At 42.7% G+C, this 23,068-nt stretch overlaps 2 protein-coding genes across 4 annotated transcripts; both read right to left on the reverse strand.

Moving 5' to 3' along the window:
* Positions 1 to 394: 394 nt before the first annotated feature.
* LOC129598420 (KN motif and ankyrin repeat domain-containing protein 1-like) lies at positions 395 to 22,089 on the reverse strand. 3 transcript variants are annotated; one of them, XM_055496312.1, is made up of 9 exons: positions 21,682 to 22,089; positions 19,642 to 20,305; positions 18,929 to 19,061; positions 18,721 to 18,870; positions 17,932 to 18,144; positions 17,409 to 17,501; positions 17,181 to 17,288; positions 16,395 to 16,580; positions 15,804 to 16,143 (listed from the first exon to the last, which is right to left on the reverse strand). In XM_055496312.1, exons 1-9 carry the CDS (start codon positions 22,079 to 22,081, stop codon positions 16,036 to 16,038), a joined length of 2,055 nt encoding a protein of 684 aa, XP_055352287.1. In that variant the 5' UTR covers positions 22,082 to 22,089; the 3' UTR covers positions 15,804 to 16,035. The 3 variants fall into 3 exon arrangements, 1 of the variants encoding a protein (XP_055352287.1); XR_008691692.1 differs by lacking the exons at positions 15,804 to 16,143; positions 16,395 to 16,580; positions 17,181 to 17,288; positions 17,409 to 17,501 and adding exons at positions 395 to 410; positions 1,153 to 1,335; positions 2,028 to 2,342; XR_008691691.1 differs by lacking the exons at positions 15,804 to 16,143; positions 16,395 to 16,580; positions 17,181 to 17,288; positions 17,409 to 17,501 and adding exons at positions 645 to 850; positions 1,153 to 1,335; positions 2,028 to 2,342.
* Positions 2,736 to 5,160, reverse strand: LOC129598425 (KN motif and ankyrin repeat domain-containing protein 3-like). The gene is made up of 4 exons (XM_055496317.1): positions 4,531 to 5,160; positions 3,785 to 3,909; positions 3,577 to 3,726; positions 2,736 to 2,781 (listed from the first exon to the last, which is right to left on the reverse strand). The coding sequence occupies exons 2-4, from the start codon at positions 3,893 to 3,895 to the stop codon at positions 2,770 to 2,772; spliced, it is 273 nt and encodes a 90-aa protein (XP_055352292.1). The 5' UTR covers positions 3,896 to 3,909; positions 4,531 to 5,160; the 3' UTR covers positions 2,736 to 2,769.
* Positions 22,090 to 23,068: the final 979 nt, after the last annotated feature.

The raw sequence follows: 23,068 nt of genomic DNA on the forward strand, positions 1-23,068 counted from the left end.
TTTAAAATTGTGAGAAGTCGTCGATTGTTAGGATGATCATGTTTTCAGCAAATCTGACGAGTTGTGCTAATTTTACTGATTTGTTTTCCTCATAGCTGCATGCTCGTCGACTAAAAGCAAAGCACTGTACAGCAATGCAACGATGTTTTCCCTCGTGCTGCATTTTTTGGGACCATTTTCGTGGGAAATGCAATTTACAAGCAAAACAAAATAATAGCAATACAAACAAACGCTTTGGGAAACCAAAAAGAAAAAAAGCATTAGAAAATACTTTGTTTCTCAAGCAGACACGCCCACTCGTTTCACATGGTGGACGTGGTGTGGTTCAGTTTCCGTGTGAAGCCGCACCGGCTCGTCTCCGCGGCGTGATCGTTGCCGTTCCTGTCGCGTTTCTGTGCTTTTAAGGGAATCTACAAAAAAGAGCACTAAAAAGTGATATTAAATGTAATTATTTAATTCAATAACGCATTATTTATTTATTCGAATTGTCAATTAAATAAACTAATTAAAGGTCTCTCAGTGAAAGATCGCAAGAGGCCGGACGTGATTACTCTTATACCGTGGGAGCGCGGTAAACCGCTTGCTATTGACGTGACCTGCGTTGACACACTCGCTGCTTCGTATATCGACCGCACCTTTCTGAACGTTGGAGCCGCTGCCGAGCTGGCGGAACGGGCCAAACTGATCAAACACGCCTGGCTTTTACCAAGATACAACCTCACAGCGGCAGCGATTGAAATTTACGGACCATGGGGGGACGGTACGAAAATGCTCGTTGACAAGGTTGGAAACGGGATAGCAACCGCCACAGGCCAGAAGCGGGCGAAAGAGTTTTTTAAGCAGCGGCTATCTGTTCAAATTCAACGAGGAAATGCTATATGTGTGATGGGTACAATCCCCGATCAGGATAGCATTGAGGAAGTGTTTTTCTTATGAATTTGTGTTGTTTCGAGTACTTAGTTAGTACTTACGAGTGATACTTATTAAAGGTGACCGACCCCACTAATTAAATTTTAAATAAAAACAAATGTTATTAAAGTTATAATTATTATTATTCCTACAATCATTAATAATCGATCACATAAAATAAAAGTACGTTGAAAAGAAAACCTAAGAAAAGAAAGTAAGAAAAAATGTAGGGAAACACTGTACAGTGGGGGAACTCGGAATCCTGGACACTTCAGTCGCCTCGCGCGATGAGGATGAAGCGAACGCCGTGGGTGGGCGTAACTGCGACAGACTGTCGCCCGGTCCGAGGGTGGTGCGGGCGTAAATCAGCGCCGCGATGTCCTTATGTTGCGCCTCCAACGCCACGTATAGGGCACACATCCCATCCTGTATCCCATGAAAATAATTGAAAATGTTGATAATTCATAAAGAATCACGAAAATTTGTAAAGAATCAATGCCGGAAAAGCATTCGACAAAAACGAATAAAATCCTCGAAGTTTCAAAGTATCTCAGACTTTAAAAACTTATTTAGGAAGCTGTTATATTTTCCCTGAGAACACCAAACCGCCAACTGGGAATTTTTGCGTTTTAATCTAAAAGAACATTGCAAGAAACGTTCATTTCTGTATGTACACACCTGTACTACCCAGTACGAACATGAGTATTCTGAATGGAAAATCAAAGTGACACTGTCCGTAGACAAAGTGCAAAATTATCTAGAAAACTTATTAAATAAAATGGATCTCAAATTAAAGAATTATTATTATTAAAAAAAATCTATCAAAATATTTAGTTTTGAAAAAATTTCTGTTTCCATCTAAAGTGGCTCTTAATCGGCTTAACTAATTCTGAGATTTTAGAGTGCGTTTAGAGAGACGTTCAGCTGAACGAAAAGCAACCTTAATCCCATGTACTACGAACATCAGCGATGGGTGGTTTGAAGAGCAATCTGCACTAGTACGACTGCCAAAAACTAAGCCAACTATTACCGCTAAATCATCACCAATTTTTAAGAAGACATGAAACAGCAAAAGTGCGGGATTGATAACGCGAATGAAGACAGAATTCGTGGGGCACCTTATCAGTGAGATGGGCGTCGGTGTCCGGATGGCCTAACAACAACCGGACGATCTCCAGGTGTCCGTGCTCACAGGCGCACATCAGCGCCGTCGAACGGTCGTCGTCCTGATCACACAACCATCATTAAACTCCCTGGACTCAGTTGCCGAACATTTTTATATTGCGTTTCCAAGAATCTTTACGAAGAAAATCACAGGCAAGAATTATTAGAAAACTTCCCTGGATGTTAACGTCCGCGCCGACCTGCAGCAGCAGCCGCACCGTGTCCAACCGGCCATGACTCACCGCCAGCATCAGCGCCGTTTGTCCATGCTGACAAAAATTTAACATAAATGTTCGGAATTTTTAATTTTTTTTATTTTAATTTATAAGAGATGGCTTTCCATGCTTTTTTCAACAAACTTCTCGACAGTTCAGTAAATCAGCCAGAATTTAAGTTTTCAGCCTTGTCACCGACCTGATGTGCTTTGCGGTGATGTCGCCGAGTTTGAAGAGCCTGGCGGCGACCAGCTGGTCGGTGTTGGTGGCCAGATGCGCCAGCGAGGCCAGCATGGTGGCCGTGTATCCGGCGCGGTTGACGCTATCCACGTCGCAGACTTTGGAGTCCAGCAGGACGCTGACCACGTCCAAGTGGTTCTGCGAGATGGCGTAGTGCAGCACCGTGTAGGTCCGTGTTGCCCTGTCCATACAGTTTCAACGTAACTTGCGGTTGATTTTCTTGTCCTACCCGTGCGGTCGTTCAGTTGACCAGCTACAGATATACTCGTAGTAAGTGAATGGCTGATGGTCGTTCAAAGTGGCCACCATTCATTAAAAATTCTAGAAATGGATTTCCTTCCGGTTTTTTCCTTTGAAGGTTCCAGATTTTTAAAAATTCATAGTACTACGTATAGTGTGCGTTACGCTGAAATGCATAAAGGACAAAAATGGAAGGAATCGGTTTGTGGAAGATGTAATTAAAGGTGGCCACTTTGAACGACCTTCTCCCATTCACTTATTATAGCACGAGCGTACGGTAGTTTTAATTCTCCACAGGAAGTACTCTGAACTAATTTCGCGGTTTACTCGATGCAGATCAGGTGGTCTGAGACTCGCATAAAACAAAACAAAAAAGATTTTGAAGTGTCAAAGCTAACGCACCATAACTGAATCGAAAGAGCTCCATGTTACACTAGTTTTGCGTCCGTGACCAGTACCGCCCATGTACTACGAACATTTGACATGCACACATTCGTTTAGGACTTGATGCGTCGCAGGGGAGTCAATGAAACGACTCAGGTACAGCCGTACAGGTACAGTAATAGAAAATGGAGAGCGTAAATCTCTTGCCGGCAAAATGTTTTTTCGGTACAACATTTTTACGAAGAAACTTCCCAGTTATGAAAAATATTCAAATTAAAACCGCGGCGCGGGATCGCTTAGAAATACCGTTTCAGCGTGAGTCTATATCGAAAGAAAGCGGTTCTTATGAGCGAGCAGGCTCTGTTGGTCATTAAATTAGTTTCCAGTTAAAGCTGATGTTGATAATATACCGAAATCAACGTACATTGTTATCAGCCAAATTGACGACTTTGTGCAGTAAGGCCTTGGACATTCCTTCAAAAGCGTCGAGGTAGTCGTTGACCAGTTGGGCGTTGGCGTTCTTCTGGCCCGCCATCCGGAACCACTCCTGCTCGATGATGCGGATACACCGATCCTGTTCGATTAAAGGTCCATTAGAAAAGGAGAAAATATATAAATCAAATGGACCTTACGATTTTATTGGTGCGCTTTCTTAGCGATCCATTCACGCTGGATTCGCTGCTGCGCGAATTCGAGCGTCCTTCGCGCTGCAGGTAGTCGTTGAGGACTTTGCAGGCGGCCATCACTTACTTCTTCGCTGATCACACCGCCAAAAAGGTTACAAATGCTCGAATTATAATTTAGAGAATAAAATTAGTAAATGACCAAGAACGCCAAACCAAGAGGAAATATTTCAGGTAGGCAATAAAATGCCTCGAAAAATCAAGGTAGGCAATAAAGGCACCAGTTGCGTGCTTTTTAAGTTACTGAACTTGAAGAAACTCAATACATAACACACACAGAAAAAAACCTATAACATTTTGTTTTCAAGTTTGTTTTGTCACGAAATAAGGTTAACCTATACTTCCCATAAGTACAAAGCAATTCCACATTAAAAATTTAAGAAAACCTAAATAAAAAACTTTTTCATTTTTCATGTTCTCCTAATTACTTTTTGAAACCTATAAGAAAATATCAGCCCTTGAAAATATTAAAAATTATTAAGATATTATTTCAAAATATTCACTTACTAATGCAGACAAGCTTCGCAAAACAGAAGAAAAAATATAAACATTGAGCAGGCGCACCACCAAATATAAACTAATTTAATTCAGAATCAAATACCAACCGTAGAGCAAATAACGTCATTAGCCAAATAACGTCATCAGCAAATAACGTCACAAGAAATCAAAGCCGACAAAACTCTTGCGCCACTTACACCGCTTCGTAGTCATCGAAAGTGAAGATCTTGGCCACACTGGGCCTCTCTTCCACCCCACACTTGTTGGACAAATATCCGTGTCGCAGATCGTAGCTGCCCTCGTCCTCACTCAGCTCCTCCGAGTGTGTTGACACTGCCGGCGACAGCGGATCATCTTCGCTCAATGGACGCACCACTTCGACAGTCGGTGTCAATTTCTCGCTGCTCTCATCGTCCTTTTCGTTTTCCCCCACTGATTCCGTTACTTCCTGCTTGGCCGCTGATTTCTCACCATTGTCAACATTATCAGTTGATTTTCCGGCTGTTTCCTGGGCAATCTCGGGCTCCACGATCAATAAAGGATTTTCGTAGGCGTTTGCCGGTACGGGTTACTTTTGCCGGGAATTTAGGCGTTTTTATGGGGAATTCGTCTGGAGGATTTTTTTGGGGTGCGGAAAATTGTGCGGGTGGGTGTTGGCGTGGTGGTTGGCAGGGGGTCGGTGTTGGAGGCGGTTTCCGTGGTTTCTCCGAGTGGTGTCCAGGTTTCGGTGGAGATCATCGCCGGTGAATCAGTGCCGATGCCGAAATCAACTAATTGCGGTGATTCGATCGATAACTGTTCGGCTTCCTCAGGTTCACAGTTACCGGAATCAGCGAGGGATGCGTCTTCCAAAAGGTCATCTGTAATACGAATATTGTAAAAGTGGCAAGGAAGCCCGAAGCAAAACCGTGCATTACAGCGATGCAACCGAAATTGGCTGTTCTGCCCCAGTGGAAACAGGCACTTTCACAAAATACGAGTATTAAGAAAAATATGAGCCCAATCAAGCCGGCTAAAATTCGAAGCAGTCAACTTTTTGCAATGCACATTCCGCCATAATTTAAAAAAAAAACATAGCCTTCAGAAAATCGAATTAATTTGCCGGCTTATAAATTGAGTGATAGCGCATAAGAATATGCTAAGGAACAACCCGTACAAGCAGCCACTGTCCTACGCCATCACGTAGTTCTACAGCATACGCACGTTTGGTTAGTACAATAATTTACAGCGGCAAATAAAGCTAACACAGAACTGAAAAGCGGCCGCAAGAAAAAGCAAAATCAGTACCAGTGCACACCAGTAAAAAACAGTTCATTAAATTACAGTTGCGCAATTACGGATATGTCAAAAGGGAATTTTTGCATATTAAATACTGTTATTATTTGTTGCGTTAATTGACATAATTCGCTAAGGCCAATAAATGCTAGGATGGAAAATTTATGCGCAATGTTGTAGTTTAGTGGCACCCAAAGAAAAGGGACCATTGATTGAGAAAGTTGCACACAACCATGTTCATATATATTACATAGCCTCCCGGGGTTAGTATTACAAATAAATGCGCTAATTCCACTTTAAATGTTTTTTCCCACACCCCTGTGATAAAATTCGGCAACAAAAATTTTCAGAAACATATCGAAAAATTAAGTCTGCCTATCAGTCTGCATTTTTAACACTGATGCACGTATTTAATTGATTTCAGCTGTATAATTATTTGCGATATAGCCGGATCCGCCGAATCAAGCCAATACACTACGATGATTTACAAATTTTCAACAACTTTTACTGCTGTCCATGAGCTTAATCATAGGTGTACAAAAACTAAATGCTAGTTTTTTCTGCATTCATTAGAAATCTCTGTTTTTCTAAATATTTAAAAACAATAGGCAAATCAATAACACGACCTACGGGGCTGTCCACGGAAACCATGACCAAAGAATTTTACTTACCAGTGGCCAGTGTCTCCCTCATGGTTTCCGTTGACATCCAGACTGCTGCGTGGTCGCGCCGCGGCGGCGGTCTGGGCAATCTCCAGCAGCACATCGTCCAGCACGCTCATATCCGGCATTTTCAATGACGCTCAACAGCGACACCACTCGCGAAACGCTCCCCAGAGGATCGCGAAATTGTCTAATGCTCCCGCATCGGTACAATCAATAGGGCTTGTCCCGTATTTATTCCTGTACGCAGGGGTTTCCTCGCCGATTACTGTCCAGCTGTGGCAGAAAACAATCGGCACTGTAATTGTTTGTGATAAAAGAATTATGTCTAAATTCCTCGTACCGGGTGGCTGAACAAAATGGCCGTCTCCTGTTTTCGTTTGTTTTTCGCAGACCCTTCGTCGCACCGTAAACTCTTTAGGCTCATTCGATAGAGAACTTTATTAGCCACAACAACAATTTTATTAGTTTCATTTAGCAAAATACGTTTTCTTTCAAAAGAAAAAAAAGTTGTGGTCATGCTGCATACGCTGAACGAGTTATGCAGTCAAGCATTGTGACTTTTTCGAAAAATGCCGGTTTTTTATTGGTATTTTCGAGTATTTTCGGTTACAATTTTTGGCTGCATGACAGGTTGCACCAAAAAATGCAGATTAAACTTTAAAATGTAGCTGACACACTGCCCTTTTTTAAACAAAATTGGCACCAGTAAAGATCCGTACCAATGGTGCATTCAATTGCACCATTGGTGCATGCATGTGCACTTTTGCTGCATGTACCATTGTTTGTGTACTTACTTAGGTGCTAATAAATCATACAATTTTCTCGTCGCCGACTTGTAGTACTATGGTCAAGTACCAATTGCTTTGTTTATCGACGTACCGTGTAATGCACTGTTGACTGATCGCTGCCGTCGCACCGTCCGTATTGGTGCAATATTAATTATTTATGGCAGTGCTGTAATTGTTACCCTATTGTTTGTAATTCCCCATCTCGCCGTGCGCCCTGGTGCAGTTCACTGGTACTTTCTCATCGTGCGGTCGATATTGGGTATTGATTGCACAAGCGTGTAATACCCAAGCCCCTGGGTAACAGCTGTGGACAGTGATCAGGAATGCAGGTACCATTGACAGCGATTGACACGTCATTGACAGCAAAATTTAATGTTGCAAAACTTGCAGTTATTGTGTAGAGGTCGTCGTTCTGAACGCTAAATACTATACTGGCATTTACACACCAAATTTTGTACGTCACATACTGTGTCGTGCAAATACTATCTAATTAAATATACACTCCCATTAGTAATTTTGCAATATGTTAACCTTTGCAGAGCGCTAACGTAGGCACTGTACTATAGTAGTTACTGTACTGTTAAGTACTTCTATATTAATTTAGTTGTTGTTGTCTATAAGGTACAGCTTGTTAATCGAAGTGCTTTACATATTGCTTTGCATACTGTGTTGCCTGGAGACAGTACTGCTGGCTTTCTGTTCAGCAATACTTCTAAAGTGCACCTGTTCTTTCAAAGTACTGCTGCGCCAAGTGACCTTTCCGGACAACGCCGAACAAGCCGAAACGGACGATCAAGTGCTGAGGCATTTTAAAAGTATTGCAGCACTTTGAAAGTACAGCAATACTTTTAAAGTACAACAGTACTTTCAAAGTATTGCTGTGCCAAAGTGACCTTCCCGAACAACGCCGAACAAGCCGAAACAGACGATCTAGCGCTGGGGCATTTTAAAGTATTGCAGTACTTTGAAAGTACAGCAATACTCTGAAAGTTATCCTGTACTTTTAAAGTATTGCAATACTTTTAAAGTACAACAATACTTTTAAAGTATAGCAGTACTTAAAAACCCCTCAGCGCTTGATCGTCTTTTCGGCTTGTTCGGCGTTGAAGGTCACATTGTTAACAGCACTTTAAAGTTACTGTTGCACTTTGACAAGCCGAAACAAACGATAAAGCCTTGAGGCATTTTAAATTATTGCAGTACTTGGAAAGTACAGCAATACTTCTAAAGTACAACTTTCAAAGTATTATACTGCTGTGCCAAGTGACCTTCCCGAACAACGCCGAACAAGCCGAAACAGAAGATCAAGCGCTGAGGCGTTTTTAAGTACTGCAATGCTATAAAAATAATACTTTAAAAGTACTGCTGTAATTTAAAAGTACTGCAATACTTTAAAAGTACAGGAATACTTTTAAACTGACGACTAAGTGCTAGGGCATTTGAACGTATGGCAGTACTTCGAAAGTAATGCAATACTTTGAAAGTATTGTATTACTTTCAGTAAGAAGGTCACCTTCCCGAACATCCCCGAACAGGCCGAAACTGGCGATTAAGTGCTGGGGCATTTGAAAGTATGGCAGTACTTCGAAAGTAAAGCAATACTTTTAAAGTACTGCATTACTTTCAGTACCAAGGTGACCTTCCCGAACATCCCCGAACAGGCCGAAACTGACGATTAAGTGCTGGGGCATTTGAAAGTACGGCAGTACTTCGAAAGTAGAGCAATACTTTTAAAGTACTGCATTACTTTCAGTACCAAGGTGACCTTCCCGAACATCCCCGAACAGGCCGAAACTGACGATTAAGTGCTGGGGCATTTGAAATTACGGCAGTACGTCGAAAGTAATGCAATACTTTAAAAGTACTGCATTACTTTCAGTACCAATGTGACCTTCCCGAACATCCCCGAACACGCCGAAACTGACGATTAATTGGTGAGGCATTCGAAAGTACGGCAGTACTTCGAAAGTAGAGCAATACTTTTAAAGTACTGCATTACTTTCAGTACCAAGGTGACCTTCCCGAACATCCCCGAACAGGCCGAAACTGACGATTAAGTGCTAGGGCATTTGAAAGCATGGCAGTACTTCGAAAGTAATGCAATACTTTGAAATTACTGCATTACTTTCAGTACCAAGGTGACTTTCCCGAACATTCCCGAACACGCCGAAACTGACGATTAATTGCTGAGGCATTTGAAAGTATGGCAGTACTTCGAAAGTAATGCAATACTTTGAAAGTATTGTATTACTTTCAGTAACAAGGTCACCTTCCCGAACATCCCCGAACAGGCCGAAACTGACGATTAAGTGCTGGGGCATTTGAAAGTATAGCAGTACATTTTTTCATTCACATTTTGACCTGCAAAGTATTGCATTAATTTGTAGATAAAGCAGTACTTTAAAAAGCAGTACTTTGTACTTTAAAGCAGTACTTTATCTTTTGCAGTTTAAATGTATGGTATACGTATACATAACCCGAAAGAGTATGTTTTACGTTGTCAAATAGCTTCGATTATATTGTCTTTAGTCATATGATGAGAATGGATCAGACTTTGAAATGCTTGATGCATGCCATCATACCGTCAAGTAATTCATCTCATGGCCGCTTACCAATGAATTCAGCAAATGCACCACCACCAGAACGATTTGCAGGGCCACACCCAACCCACGCTTTCACCCCGCTGATTAATTACTTGCCGGTATCGAATGGGCAATCCATACAAATCGCTCCAAGTAGTGAGCGCAAAGACCACTACCGACCCGTCGAACCAATTCGTGTCCAGAATATTTCTCCAGTCGCAGTCGCCGATCCCAAAGAGCCTATGGGTATACCGGCACCGGACTTTCAGCTTCCAGTTCCTTCCACACTATGAGATCGCTCCCGCTTCATATTGACAACATAGTTCCCGAGTCGACACCATCCAGTGGCCGATCAAACCACACCACAGTGCTGGTTGCCAATGCAGCAGCAGCCCTTCCTGGTGAAATAGTATGGGTGTCGCAACATAGTGTCCGTACAAGCAGCAATCCTGCTGTTAATCTGGGTGCCCAAACCTAACCCTCCCAGAACCCCAACCCCCTGACGCGGCACCGGCTAGGTAATCGGTGTTAGTGGACTGATCTTAGCATAACAAAGGACTAATTAGTGGAGATTTCTCATTTTTACATTTTTTTAAAAATGCATTGCATTATGGTAAACATGCGACGACGACAGCTTTTCAATTCTTGTCTGCTTTGCAGATCTGCACCGTACTGATACAAAACGGTTGCGTCATGGTAAAGTACGGTGCATTATAATGCACAGTGTCACTAGAGATACTGAAGATTGCAGTACTAATGAAAACATAGTTTGCACTGTGGTGCAAAGAATTATTAACCGTATTGCATTTAAATAACAAATCTACACAATACAGGTGGTGGGCGTGTGATACAGTAGCAACAGTTGGAAAATAATACAGGCACGTTTTCATCGTGGTGCATTATAGTGCAGCGACGACGACAACTCATTATATCTATATAAGCCGCAGATTGATACTGTACCGGTACACACACGATTGTATCGTGGTGTCTTACTGTGTATTATTGACAGCAAGTACAGTATCTAGTATGCAATGTAATATCCAGCCAGCTGGATAGTATAGTATCTAGCATGCAATACTAGATACAGCTTCACATTGCAATCCCAGCTGGTGCAAGCAACTGACTTGTCGTCGTCGCTATTAGTATTGTCATCTGCACTGTACTGGTACGGTTCTTTACCTTTACCACAAAATTGATCGGGTAAGCTTTTATAACTTTGGTTAGAAATTTGCTCTCAAAAACTTTATTTGCCGGTTTCACGAGATTCACTCGTGCAAAGTCTCTCTTCTTCAGCGCACTGGCCATGCACGGTTGCTAGAATACTGCAGTTTCTTACAGTAAAAAAACGAAAAACAACCTCTCTACCAGAAATAGTAAAACAAGCTACATTAATGTCGTTAGTTGTTAATGTCGTTAATTTTTAATTTAGAAACGGGTAACATCAGATTTTCGCTTCCAGGACATCATCCAAACCCAGCCAGTTTTACAAAACAATACATAAAAAATTTCAGTCTTATGGAAATTTTGATTTAACTTAACTTGTTTATGTTAAAAGCATTGCTCTATCGAATGAAACTAGGATTACGTCAATTCTGTGTTGGACGGATCCAGCGCACCATGACAAAACAGACGGCCATTTTGCTCAGCCACCCGGTACATATAAAAAAAACTCAACGATGTGCCCATGCAGGATGACTTATGATGAACGACCAGGAATTAGTCCACAACTACGTTATTAAAAAGCAGAAAAAATATCTGCTCCAACAGTTGGTTATGTTTATCGAAACTTGAATTTCATTCTTTCTTCCTTAAAGACATCTATATCAAGTTCTTGTAAGCATAGAAGTATTAATTTTTAACTTGATCATGAAAATTCGATCGTCGAACGTATGAAGAACACAAAGGCGAACACGTATTGTGTAGTTTCAAAAGTCGACTATCGTAGTTGAGTGGCAAAAACCCCCTGGCCTCCAGCTCTTTGCTTGCCATAATACTCGTATAAATGCTCTTAAGAGGGGTATTAACCTAACAGTGAATTAAATTCAGCCAAAGCTATTCAAGTTTTATTTTTTGACCATCCAACAAAATTCCGACGTTTCTGAAAAAACGACAGAAAAATTAAAAATTTAGTCGTCCGATCATAACTTTTGTTTGCTTTGTTTCTAAACAGTTAGGAAAACGTGCCCCAAAGACCCGCAAACTATAATTATTCAAAATTGATTGAAAACATGCCGTCTAATGCCTCGTCAGGGGCGTGGTCCGATCTGCTGGCTTTCTGCTTCATTATTTTTGAATAGTTCACCCGCCTCTCGTTCTCACGGACTTAATCAACATTTTCGCCGGAAAGGATGTTTCAACATTTTAACCAGCAAAATTCACCGCCAGAGCAGAACGTGTATTGCGTGTTTCTCTTAAAATCTCAACGATTATAAATTAAAATCAAACTCCACTTCATGAATAAATTTCATACACTATTACACATTTATTAAGAAGGCTGCATTTTCACCGGCACAGTTGAAGTGCTGTGCAAAAGGTACAGCGAAAAATGGGACAGTCAGCAACGTAAAGACTGACAAAAGAGGTCAGTTGAACGCGCATCTATCGGGTGCTAGCGGGGTGAATCATCGCCATCCGGACCCACCTACCGTAATTATCGAATTTGTGGCTCCCCCCGCAATAAGAGCCCCTCCTCGACCCTGTTTGAAAAATAAGGCCACCCCCCGAAATTACGCCCCAGGGGGCCGTTAATAAATGTCCAGCGCTGCAAAATGCTAGTTGTACCGCAAATGTTTTTTTAAGAATTGTTGTGACTGTGAGCAAACATTAAACGGACATCAACATAATGCGGTATTCGTTGGCAAAAAGGTGTATGGGGTCCTAAGCATATGCTCGAAAATGTTGATGGTAAGGTTACGCTGTTGCGTATACCGGTAACTACTGCGCTCAATTTCACTAGAACTGGATGCGCAGTTGTTTGAAATATAATGCCCCCTCCCAAAAAATACCGTTCGAAAAATAATGCCACCCCCCGAAATTGCGCCCCCTCCCCGAAATAATCCCCCCTCCGCCATAGCCTTCGAACTATTTGTACTCCAGGGCCACAAATTCGGTAATTACAGTATTTTAAGGACCGAACTGAACCAGATTTCGAGAGAACCTATCTTTGTCGGCATACTACTGTATTGCAGTGCGGCTTATGCGTTACAGGTAAAGGAATATGCGAAATTGCCAATGTGGATCCACTGGCACGGGTAAACCAGATTTCCACCTTCGCCTGGAAACGCGGTATGTGTTTGGCATGGGACGTTACCTGCGGCTGCGTGGACACGGTCGCCCCATCGTCCATCAAATCTACTTCCGCGGCCGCGGGATCCACCACCGCTCAGGCTGAAAACAGAAAATTTAGACTCTACGCGTACCTTGAGGGCAACAATACCGGTAGCTGTTATTCTTCCTTTCCTCTACAAAAATTTTGCACAAACTAAAAAATAAACCATCCATTTCATGCTGCTTTTCAACAGTCCCCAAGACACAAGCAGCATTAGCACGCTGAATTTCAATAATGAAACGTTGCAACAGAAACAGCTTCCTACTTTTGCTTTATCTCGAATTTGTGAAATTAAGTGTACTGCAACGGAAGGCGAACACATCGTCAGTCAAATGCAAATACATATGGCACATGATATTTGTAGTGCAGTGGCACATATTATATGATGTGCAATGACACATATTATACCAAACGTAACTGCAAAAGATGCTTGGTTACACTTATGATTTTCAGATTTGCTGAACGACTGTACATTAAAGCATATTCGCTAATCAATTTTTTTCCGAGGACTCTGTTCTGACAAGAATTTTTGCGAATAAAAAGTCCGCATCCCCTCTACGTTTAAGTTTGACAGTAGTACGAATAATCGTGTCAAGTATTTCCTATAAGCCACAAGTACAACTCTACGATGTTGTAGAATTACATATAAGAGTTTTTCCTTGCTAAATATTGGCATTTTTTCTCTCTCCCATTTTTCTCCTCTTCTCTTTCTCACTCTTTTCTTTTAACCGTAAGCGCAGTATCGAAGCCAGAGGGTTATTCTAACGCTGCAAAAAAAAACACGAACGGTCCAATTCAGCTTACCGGTGAATGCGCAGAACATGCGCAAACGAAAACGAAAACACAAAAAAAAGCATAAGAAAGTACTGTTTCACAAGCAGGCACGCCCGCTCTTTTCAGCAGGGTGGACCTGGTTTGATTCAGCTTCCGCAAGTGCTTCGTGAAGCCAAACCGGCTCGATCGCATTCTCCTCAATACCGCTCATACCCGCGCCGCGTCAGTTGGCAACTTGGCACTAACCGCACCCACAATATTAAATTACTACCTGTAGTACGTTATTGTCCTACGAAATTTATTTGTACTGCACATTGGTGCGGATCAACAGTAGTCCACGACACAGTTTCACAACGAAGTCCTCGCCTCGACCTTTGTAATACGTGCTTAACTGAGTTGGAAAACGGTTTATTCAACAAGCAGTTATCAAGAAGAATCTGATGCCATTTGCCATTTGGTAATATGGATACCGTAGATGAAAGCAAAAAAGGACGGTGAATTACATATCATTTGTGCAATTTTTATAGACACCAGAGTATTTAAACGTCATGATCATGAATCGAACTATCCACCAGAGGTAACCACAGCTCTACAATAATCCGCATCTCTGTACGTATCCGTCATGTCATCAAGCAGTGCGGCAAAGTCATCAACCACGAGCTTGTACGAGAAACTGGTGGCATTTGGTCGTGACTAATCATGACTATTTTTCAGACGAAAACCAGGCGAATAGAAGATATGATACAATTTAGTATAGTACAGTACAATGCTGTGCATGTAGAACAAGTACTTCTGTGCTCTACCTCGAATGCTAAATTTCCCCGTTATGGTCACTGGTCATCCGTTACGCTAGCATTGGAAGCTTTTCTCTGTTCGAGCAACTCATCAGCAAGATGCAGCCCTCGACTTAGAAATTAATTTTGGGAAATGCCGGCAGAAAGTAATGGAAAGACCGGCATTTCCCGGCAAATTCTCAGTAAACGTACAAAATTAACCATTCTGACAGTTGAAGGAGTCTCTTGCAATGGATCGTGGCTCATCCAGCTCCTCAGAGTAAGCTTTCCAGTGCCAGCAGCAGCGGCTCATCTTCACTCACTGGTCGCACAGCAGCAGCACTCTTTGTCCCTTTCACCTAGCTTCCATCGCGGTGCTCGTTTTCAGCAAAGTATTTCGTTACTACAAGTCTGCCGGAACTGTGATGTTGTCCCATGTTTCTAAATCAGTTCAGTGCTCATTCAGTCAGGCCTAGGGAATATCAGCTTCTTCGGTTGGTAAGTTGGTAACAAAGGCCAACAATGTATTTTCGTTTCCGTTTGCTGGTTTGCACTAAGTGTTTTTTTGTGGGGAACGTCTTACTCGTTTGATCAGTTCTGTTGAGAAATTTTAAAGTGCGGAAGGCTCACAAAATGCAAGGTTTTGCGTCGCGGTTGGCAGAAGACAGGATTGCATTTTACTCACACTCCCAACCGGATGTTGCACTCACAAACGGTTTTCGAGCCAGTGTGTATGCCAATCACTTTTTTATAGAATGGCATGAAACAATGTTAAAAAATGCTTGAGAGGGCGCGAAAGGGAAAGTTACTGTAGCCGCTAGATGAAATGGCACCACAGAGCCTGGTGTACGGAAAACAGCGCACACGCTGCTGTTAACTTGTACGCTGTCCGGCAGGGGACAGGCAGCGGCCGGATCTAAAAGTGGTGCCACTTCATCTAGCGGCTACAGTACTTCCCTTAAGGATAGAATTTTATAAGCGGAGGGAACTAGTGAGCGTACCAGTTATAAACTAAAATTTAATGGAGATTTCTTATTACTTTTATGGAAGTACTTTAATCGAAATCAGGCTAGCATTCCCGCGCAATCGTGGGATTCGATGGTTAGTACCGAGCTGTCTTATCACGATGGCATCGGCCAACAACACACCACCATGGAAACTAATCTGCCATTTCATACCGCAGTGCGGCAAAGGCATCCAACACGTGCTTCAACGGGAAACCGCGGCATTCCGTTGAATTTCGGGACAACCTTAACATCAGCAGCTTTTGACGAATTGTGCTAAGTTTATTGAATTTTTTTCTTCACGGTTGCATGTTTGTTCGTCGACTGAAAGCGAAGCGCTGTACAATGCGACGATTTTTTCTCCCATGCTGTATTTGTAGGGGCTTTTCTGTGGCTAATGCAAATTTACAGGCAAACAAAATCATTAGCAATACAAACAAACGCTTTGGGAAACCGAAAAAATAAAAAGCAGGAGAAAATACTCTGATTCACAAGCAGACACGCCCACTCCTTTCACATAGTGGACGTGGTGTGGTTCAGCTTCCGCGTAAAGCCGAACCGGCCCGACTCCGGGCCGTGGCCGCTGCCGTTCGTGTCGCGTTTCGGCGCTTTTAAGGGAACCTACAAAACAGGAAATTACAAAATTCAAAATAAATACAATTGTTTAAGTTATTACAGCTCTATTTAACCCATCAAACTATTAACTAAAGAAGTTAATTACATTTTAAACAAAAACTTGCATTATATTGTAATCAAACTCCATTTACCGTATTTTAATCTATAATGAATATTACTGTAATCATTAAAAATTAAAAAGATCACGCTGAAAAAATAAGATAAAATAGGAATAAAATAAGAAAACAGCACTGTACAGTGGGGGAGCGCGGAATCCTGGAGACTTCATGCGGTTCGTTCGACGACGAGGACGACGCGGACACCGTGGGAGGACGCAAATGCGACAGACTGTCGCCCGGTCCGAGGGTGGTGCGGGCGTAGATCAGCGCCGCGATGTCCTTGTGTTGCGCCTCCAGCGCTACATACAGGGCACACATCCCATCCTGTACCCCAAAAAATCATTGAAAAATCTTGAAAAATTCTTAAAGAATTAAATACTCAAAAAAACATTCAGTGAATACGAGCAAAATCCAAGAGCACTTAAACTTCCTAAAAATAGTTTATTTAGGAAGTGTTTTACTGGAAATTGGGAATTTCTTAACTGGCTGGTATTAGAAATTATCATCCGTTCAACATAACAGGGAACGTTAATTCTCACACACACCGGTATTACGCAGGACGAACATAACAATTTAGCAAAAAACATTTCCGAGTGGAAACTCAACGTGTACAGATAAGTGGCGATAAAAACTACGGCAAATCATAGAATGTGCTTGTTGTTAAAAGAAGTCACAATTCGCATCGGAAAGAGACCTTAAATCGGTTTTAATATCTCTGACTGTCTCGTGTTCGCGGTAATGGGTATTTTAACGCTAATTCTTGGCCTCTGTACTACGAATATCAGCAGCAATATGCAGCTTAGAAATAGAACGATTTGCAAGTAGTGACAAAATTAATCCAAAAACTACCGCAAATCATCACCACTTTTTTAGAAGGAGGAAAAATAACAACAGCAAAAGAGCACGAAGGATAAAACAGGATACCTTATCAGTGAGATGGGCGTCGGTGTCGGGATGGCCTAACAGTAACCGGACGATCTCCAGGTGTCCGTGCTCGCTGGCGCACATCAGCGCCGTCGACCCATCGTCGTCCTGATGGCAAAACCCAAACGTGATTAATCTTCCCGGATTCACTTGCCAAACGGTTTTATATTGCGTTGCAAAGAATACTTACGAAGAAAAATCACTGGCAGGGATTATTAGAAATCTTACCTGGATGTTGACGTCCGCTCCGACCTGCAGCAGCAGCCGCACCGTGTCCAACCGGCCATGACTCACTGCCAACATCAGCGCCGTTTGTCCATGCTGAAAAGCCACCACCATATATTTTCGAATATTTTTCTCATCTTTTATAAAAATTTTATTTTTTAGAGGATTATTTTCACATGTCAAAATGGATAAGTATCGTTTTCGTGGATTATCTTCGATCACACCGCTAAAAGTACACATAGTATTCGACTTTTTTATGGCTGACACATAACCAGTAAAAGACTTCTAAATTTCACAATTTTAACTGCCGATTTTTTATTGCAGGTTTCTGTTATTAGTAATTATTTTTATGTCACACAAGGATAAGCACTGCTTTGCGGGAATATCTTTCTGTGTGCTTACTATATTTACTTTTATTACTGCCACTTGGTAGCGATTTATATCCACTCTGTTGAACGTTTCTCGTAATAACTGGTCAACATATTGCAATATTGGATTTCAAGCAGCTGAAATAACTTTCACTGACCTGTTGCGCTTTGCGGTTGATGTCGCCGAGTTTGAAGAGCCTGGCCGCGACCAGTTGGTCGGTGTTGGTGGCCAGATGCGCCAGCGAGGCCAGCATGGTGGCCGTGTAGCCGGCGCGGTTGACGCTGTCCACGTCGCAGACTTTGGAGTCCAGCAGGACGCTGACCACGTCGAAGTGGTTCTGCGAGATGGCGTAGTGCAGCACCGTGTTGCCCTGTCCAAACAGTTTCAACGCAACTTGAGGTTGATTTCCTTGTCATAGTTTTACTTCTCAACAGGAGCAAATTTCGCGGTTTACTCAATGCAAATCATGGAGTCTGAGACTCGCATAAAACAAAGCAAAAAAGATTTTGACGTGTGCCAAAGCTGAAACACCATAACTGAATGGAAAGTTAAAACAAGCTCCATGTTAAACAAGTTTACCGTCTGCAGCTGCGACCAGTACCGCCCATGCACTACGAACATTTGCCATGCACACGTTCGTTCAGGACTTTATGGTGAGTCGCCGAAAAGTCAACGAAACGACCCAGATTATAAGGAATATACAGCCGTAAATCTCTTTTCTGCAAAATGTTTTTTTCGGTAAAAAATTTGTACGAAAAAACTGCCCAGTTATGAAAAAAAATTCAAATTAAAGCCGCGACGCGGGATCGCCTACAAAACACCGTTGCAGCGTGAGTCTACATAATCGTATATGGACCGAAAGCGCTTCTTATGGACGACCACGCTCTGTTGGTAAATAAATTAATTCCAGTTAACTGATGTTAAAGACCTACGCAAATCAACGTACATTGTTGTCGGCCAAATTGACGACTTTGTGCAGTAGCGCCTTGGACATTAATTCAAAGGCGTCGAGGTAGTCGTTGACTAGTTGGGCGTTGGCGTTCTTCTGGCCCGCCACGCGGAACCACTCCTCCTCGATCATGCGGATACACCGATCCTGTTCAATACAAGTTCCACTGGAAAATGAGAAAATATAAAAATCAAATCAAGCTTACGATTTTATTGGTGCGCTTTCTTAGTGATCCATTCACACTGGATTCGCTGCTGCGCGAATTCGAGCGGCCTTCGCGCTGCAGATAGTCGTTGAGGACCTTACAGGCGGCCATCACTTCCTTGCTAATCACACCGCTAAAAAAGCGTGAAAAGTGGTATATAATGTTAAAACATTACTACATAATTAATACGCTAGTTAAATGAAATTTTGGCGTCTACAAGATTCTAAATACGAACATTATCTGTAGGTCACTAAAAACCAAAGTCAAGCAGCAATTGCGCGGTACCCAAAATGTACAATGCAGAAACAAAATCTATATTTATAGTTTTTACCATGAAAAAGCTACTCGTAGAGAAACACGATCCCATTATTCTGCAAACTAGAACTTACATAAATTTTATTACACTGTTCAGACCTTTATAATTATTTTTCACAAAGTAAAAGAGAAACAAACTGTTTGCTAACTACTGGCCATGAAACAGATTAATCTGCTGCTGTAGGAAAAAACAATTCCAATATTTTATGCAAAGTAAAACCTACCGAAATGTTGGCAATAAAAAACTTCAGAAAATCATGACTGAAATTTTTTCTGCAGTGCCCAGGTCTTCCAAATATTTTTAAAATTGAATTTAGATTAAAATATCAAGCGCAATGCGAAAAACGCAATTAGCCACTTCGTGAAATTAAAGCCGGCAAAATTCTTGGGCCACTTACACCGCTTCGTAGTCATCGAAAGTGAAGATCTTGGTCACACTGGGCTTCTCTTCCACCCCGCACTTGTTGGACAGATATCCGTGTCGCAGATCATAGCTGCCCTCGTCCTCACTCAGCTCCTCCGAGTGTGTTGACACTGCCGGCGACAACGGATCATCTTCACTCACAGGCCGCACAGCTTCGACACTCGGTGTCAATTTCTCTGCGCTCTCCTCGCGGTGTCCGTTTTCGGCGATGGATTCCGTTACTTCCGGCTTGTCCGCTGATTTCTCCCCATTTTCAACATTATCAACCGGTTCCGCTGGTGTTTCCTGAGGAATCTCGGGCTCCTCGATTATTAAGGGATTTTCGTACGCATTTGTCGGGACTGGTTTCTTTTGCCGGGAATTTCGGCGTTTTTTATGGGATATCTGTTTGGGAGATTTTTTTGGGGTGCGGAAAGCTTTGCGGATGAGCGTTGGTGGAGGTGTCGGCAGGGGGTCGGTGTTGGTGGCGGTTTCGTTGGTTTCGGCGGGCGGTGTCCAGGTTTCGATGCAAATCATCGCCGGCGAATCGGTGCCGATGCCGAAATCGACCAACTGCGGTGATTCGATCGATAACTGCTCAACTTCTTCCGATTCACAGTTACCGGAATCGGCGAGGGATGCGTCCTCCAAAAGGTCATCTGCAACGCTCGCTCAATTGCATAACTGACCACAAACAGACCGGAAATAGTAATGCGGTAAATCAGACATTAAACTTTCGATAAGTAATAAAATGCTGTCCTTCATGTAATAATAAATAACTAATACTAAGCAATAATAACAATATATCTTTTTTGAATCTCTTCGTTGTACTTTTTTATGGGCAAATAAGACCTGTTTTTGTTCGACATTCTGGCCAGTCAAAAAATAAATTAATTAACCTGATTCTAAATAGCAGCGCGAGTATAAGCGAATTCACAAGAAAAAGGTGATTTTATGTTGTTATCGAAATCATATCTAATGAAAGGCAGTCGTGAGGCCCTCAACCAACATAATTAACTGGACTTAATCTAAGAGGCAGTTTATCGAGCTGCCTACTTGCTAGTTGCTACCAATTTCGCAGGCTGGCAGACTACTGCTACGTAGCTGGCTATGTAGCACCGACTATGGAGCACAAATACCTGCATAAACAGACGAGGCTACTGGTAGTCGTGAGTCGTGACTAGATTGCTAGCTCGTAAAGACAATGTTTAAGTCATGTAGTAACCTCTTGAGGTTGCTATTTCCATATACCAACTTCGCAGATAATGCGGAAAAATTCGATACAGTGCACAATAACCACTTAATTGAAAGTTTGAAACCAAGTTCGAATTAAAAAACAAGATCATGTAACGAAACTTTTTACATTTAAACTTCCATTTTTCTAACTTTTAATTAAAATCTGAAATTTCAGCTGTAATTTTTTAAAAATGCAACTAATAATTTGAACTTAAATTTCTTTTAAAATTTCAACTTGCAACTAAACTTAAAATTTTATAATTGAAATTCTTCAAAAATTTCGGTTTAGATTTTGAAGACGATTTAGATTTTAGAGAAATCTCGATAAAGCAATGTTTGAAAAAACAATTAAAAAGTAAAAAGTGAATTAAAATACAGTAATTTCAAGAATATAGCAGTATTACGAGTACGTGTAAATCGGCTTGCCAATTGCCAGAATGTATTTAATGTCGGCTTGCCATAAGCCTAATATCGGCTTGCCATAGTCAAGTAACACGCCACCATAAGAGGTTGCCCGTGCCGGAAGCGGTGGGCGAGCGCTGCTGTTGCTACCTTCCGTTACTGTGGGCGGCTGACTTCTATAATCACACCGGGCGGGTGCCGTCTGGTCGTAGCAAGCCGCTGTGAATGGGCTACTCTCTTGCTATCAGCTAGAAGTGTAGCAAACGGGCGACTAGTTTATGCGAACAGACTAGCATTTTGGCATCGGGGAGGGCGTAGCACGTAGCCATATACAGTAGTTATAGCAACCGCTATAAACTCCCTCTAAGCAACCGATAAAGAACGAACGCAAGCTTACCGCTCTGCACGCCGATATCCGAGCACCGCCGTTGCCCACTCCCCACTTCCTCCGTCTCGGTGGCCTTCTCCAGCGCATCCCGCCGACTGATTCCCTCCAGCACCGCCCGCACCCGGGCCACAGCCAGCGGGGACATCTCCCGCACCGCCACCTGCTTCAACACATCCAACAACTCCCCTTCCTCCCGTCGGCGGCTGACCAACCACTCCGGTAGCGCCGGGCGTTGGATGGCCTCGCTGGTCTGCGTCCCGACTGTCATCTCCGCCCTTTTCCGCTTCAGCGCCTCCACTTCCGCTTGAAGAATCGGCACCAGATCCGCTTGGGCCTGGAGTCGCTGCATCTCGCGCAATCCGGCGTGGAGCTTCTCCCGGACACTCTCCAGGGCCTCCGCCGGGACCATGGTGCCGCCGCGCGCGCTGCACGCGCCACGCTGCTCGTCGGTGTACAGCATCTGCTCCATGGAGGTTTGCGCCATTTCTTCGGAGGTGGTGCGGGCGTGCGGCGGCCTGCGGAACGACCGCACCGACTCCGGAGGTTGGTGGCCGAGGTTGTTGCAGAATTCGACGAAGTCCAGGTTGAGGAAGGTGCCGAAGGGGCAGGGGATCTGCAGGTCGGGCGAGTGGCCGTTCTGGGGCTTCGGGAGCCCGTCGAGGGTGTCGCGGGGGTGGCCGTTGAGGTGGAGAGCGGGGTAGTCGCGGACGGAGGGGCGGGAGGGGTTCCGCCGGGGGAAGGTCCGGCTGGAGACGTCGGAAGGGGCGTGGCTGGTGTCCGTGTCCGAGGAAAGGTCATAGTGCGGGTAGTAACCGGAGCTGTAGGGCGATTCGCCGTTCGATCTTCTGTAAATTATTTGGAATTATTATCAGCGAAACATTTCTAATAAATTTCCTGTGGTTAATACAACGACAGGAAATTTCTACTGTAGCATTAATTTTCGGCACTTTATATGTAAATTAAAATTGTTTATCTTTATGAGCGTTTACTACGATCCTTCATTGGATGCAAAAAATTTGTACTTCACATAAGTTTATTATAAAAAGATTATTATCATGATATTCCAAATAATTCTGCTACAGGCAACTCTCTGTACATATAATTTCTGTCCAGTGAGGGACGCTACCATAGAGTACAGCCAGTCTGCTACGATCTCTACACGCTTGTTGAAAAATGCTGGAAAGTGGAAACGGTAGGTAGAGTATTAACGGTAAAATTCAATAAAACATTTTGCTGCTAAGCTTTGTGTCTGTCATATTTAAAACGAAAATAATCACGTTTGCTTAGTATTTACCAGCGAAGGACCTAACTGAAAAATGCCGAAAAAAGTCTCACAATTTATTTTTACGTTTTTACCTGTTACGAAAGACTTTATGTACTTAATTTTGTCATGTTG

Source organism: Paramacrobiotus metropolitanus, unplaced genomic scaffold (assembly GCF_019649055.1).
Source record: "Paramacrobiotus metropolitanus isolate TYO unplaced genomic scaffold, Prichtersi_v1.0 Parri_scaffold0000122, whole genome shotgun sequence".
NCBI classification, from domain to species: Eukaryota; Metazoa; Tardigrada; class Eutardigrada; order Parachela; family Macrobiotidae; genus Paramacrobiotus; species Paramacrobiotus metropolitanus.

Bases quoted from the DNA above. Each gene is read 5' to 3' on its own strand.
- LOC129598425 (XM_055496317.1), bottom strand. From the start codon at position 3,895: ATGGCCGCCTGCAAAGTCCTCAACGACTACCTGCAGCGCGAAGGACGC. The intron at 3,727-3,784 runs GTAAGGTCCATT...TTAATCGAACAG, and splicing joins GAAAGCGCACCAATAAAATC to GATCGGTGTATCCGCATCAT.
- LOC129598420 (XM_055496312.1), bottom strand. From the start codon at position 22,081: ATGGTCCCGGCGGAGGCCCTGGAGAGTGTCCGGGAGAAGCTCCACGCC. The intron at 19,062-19,641 runs GTAAGTGGCCCA...ACGCTTTTTTAG, and splicing joins TTCGATGACTACGAAGCGGT to CGGTGTGATTAGCAAGGAAG. The intron at 16,581-17,180 runs GTATCCTGTTTT...TTTGGGGTACAG, and splicing joins ACGCCCATCTCACTGATAAG to GATGGGATGTGTGCCCTGTA.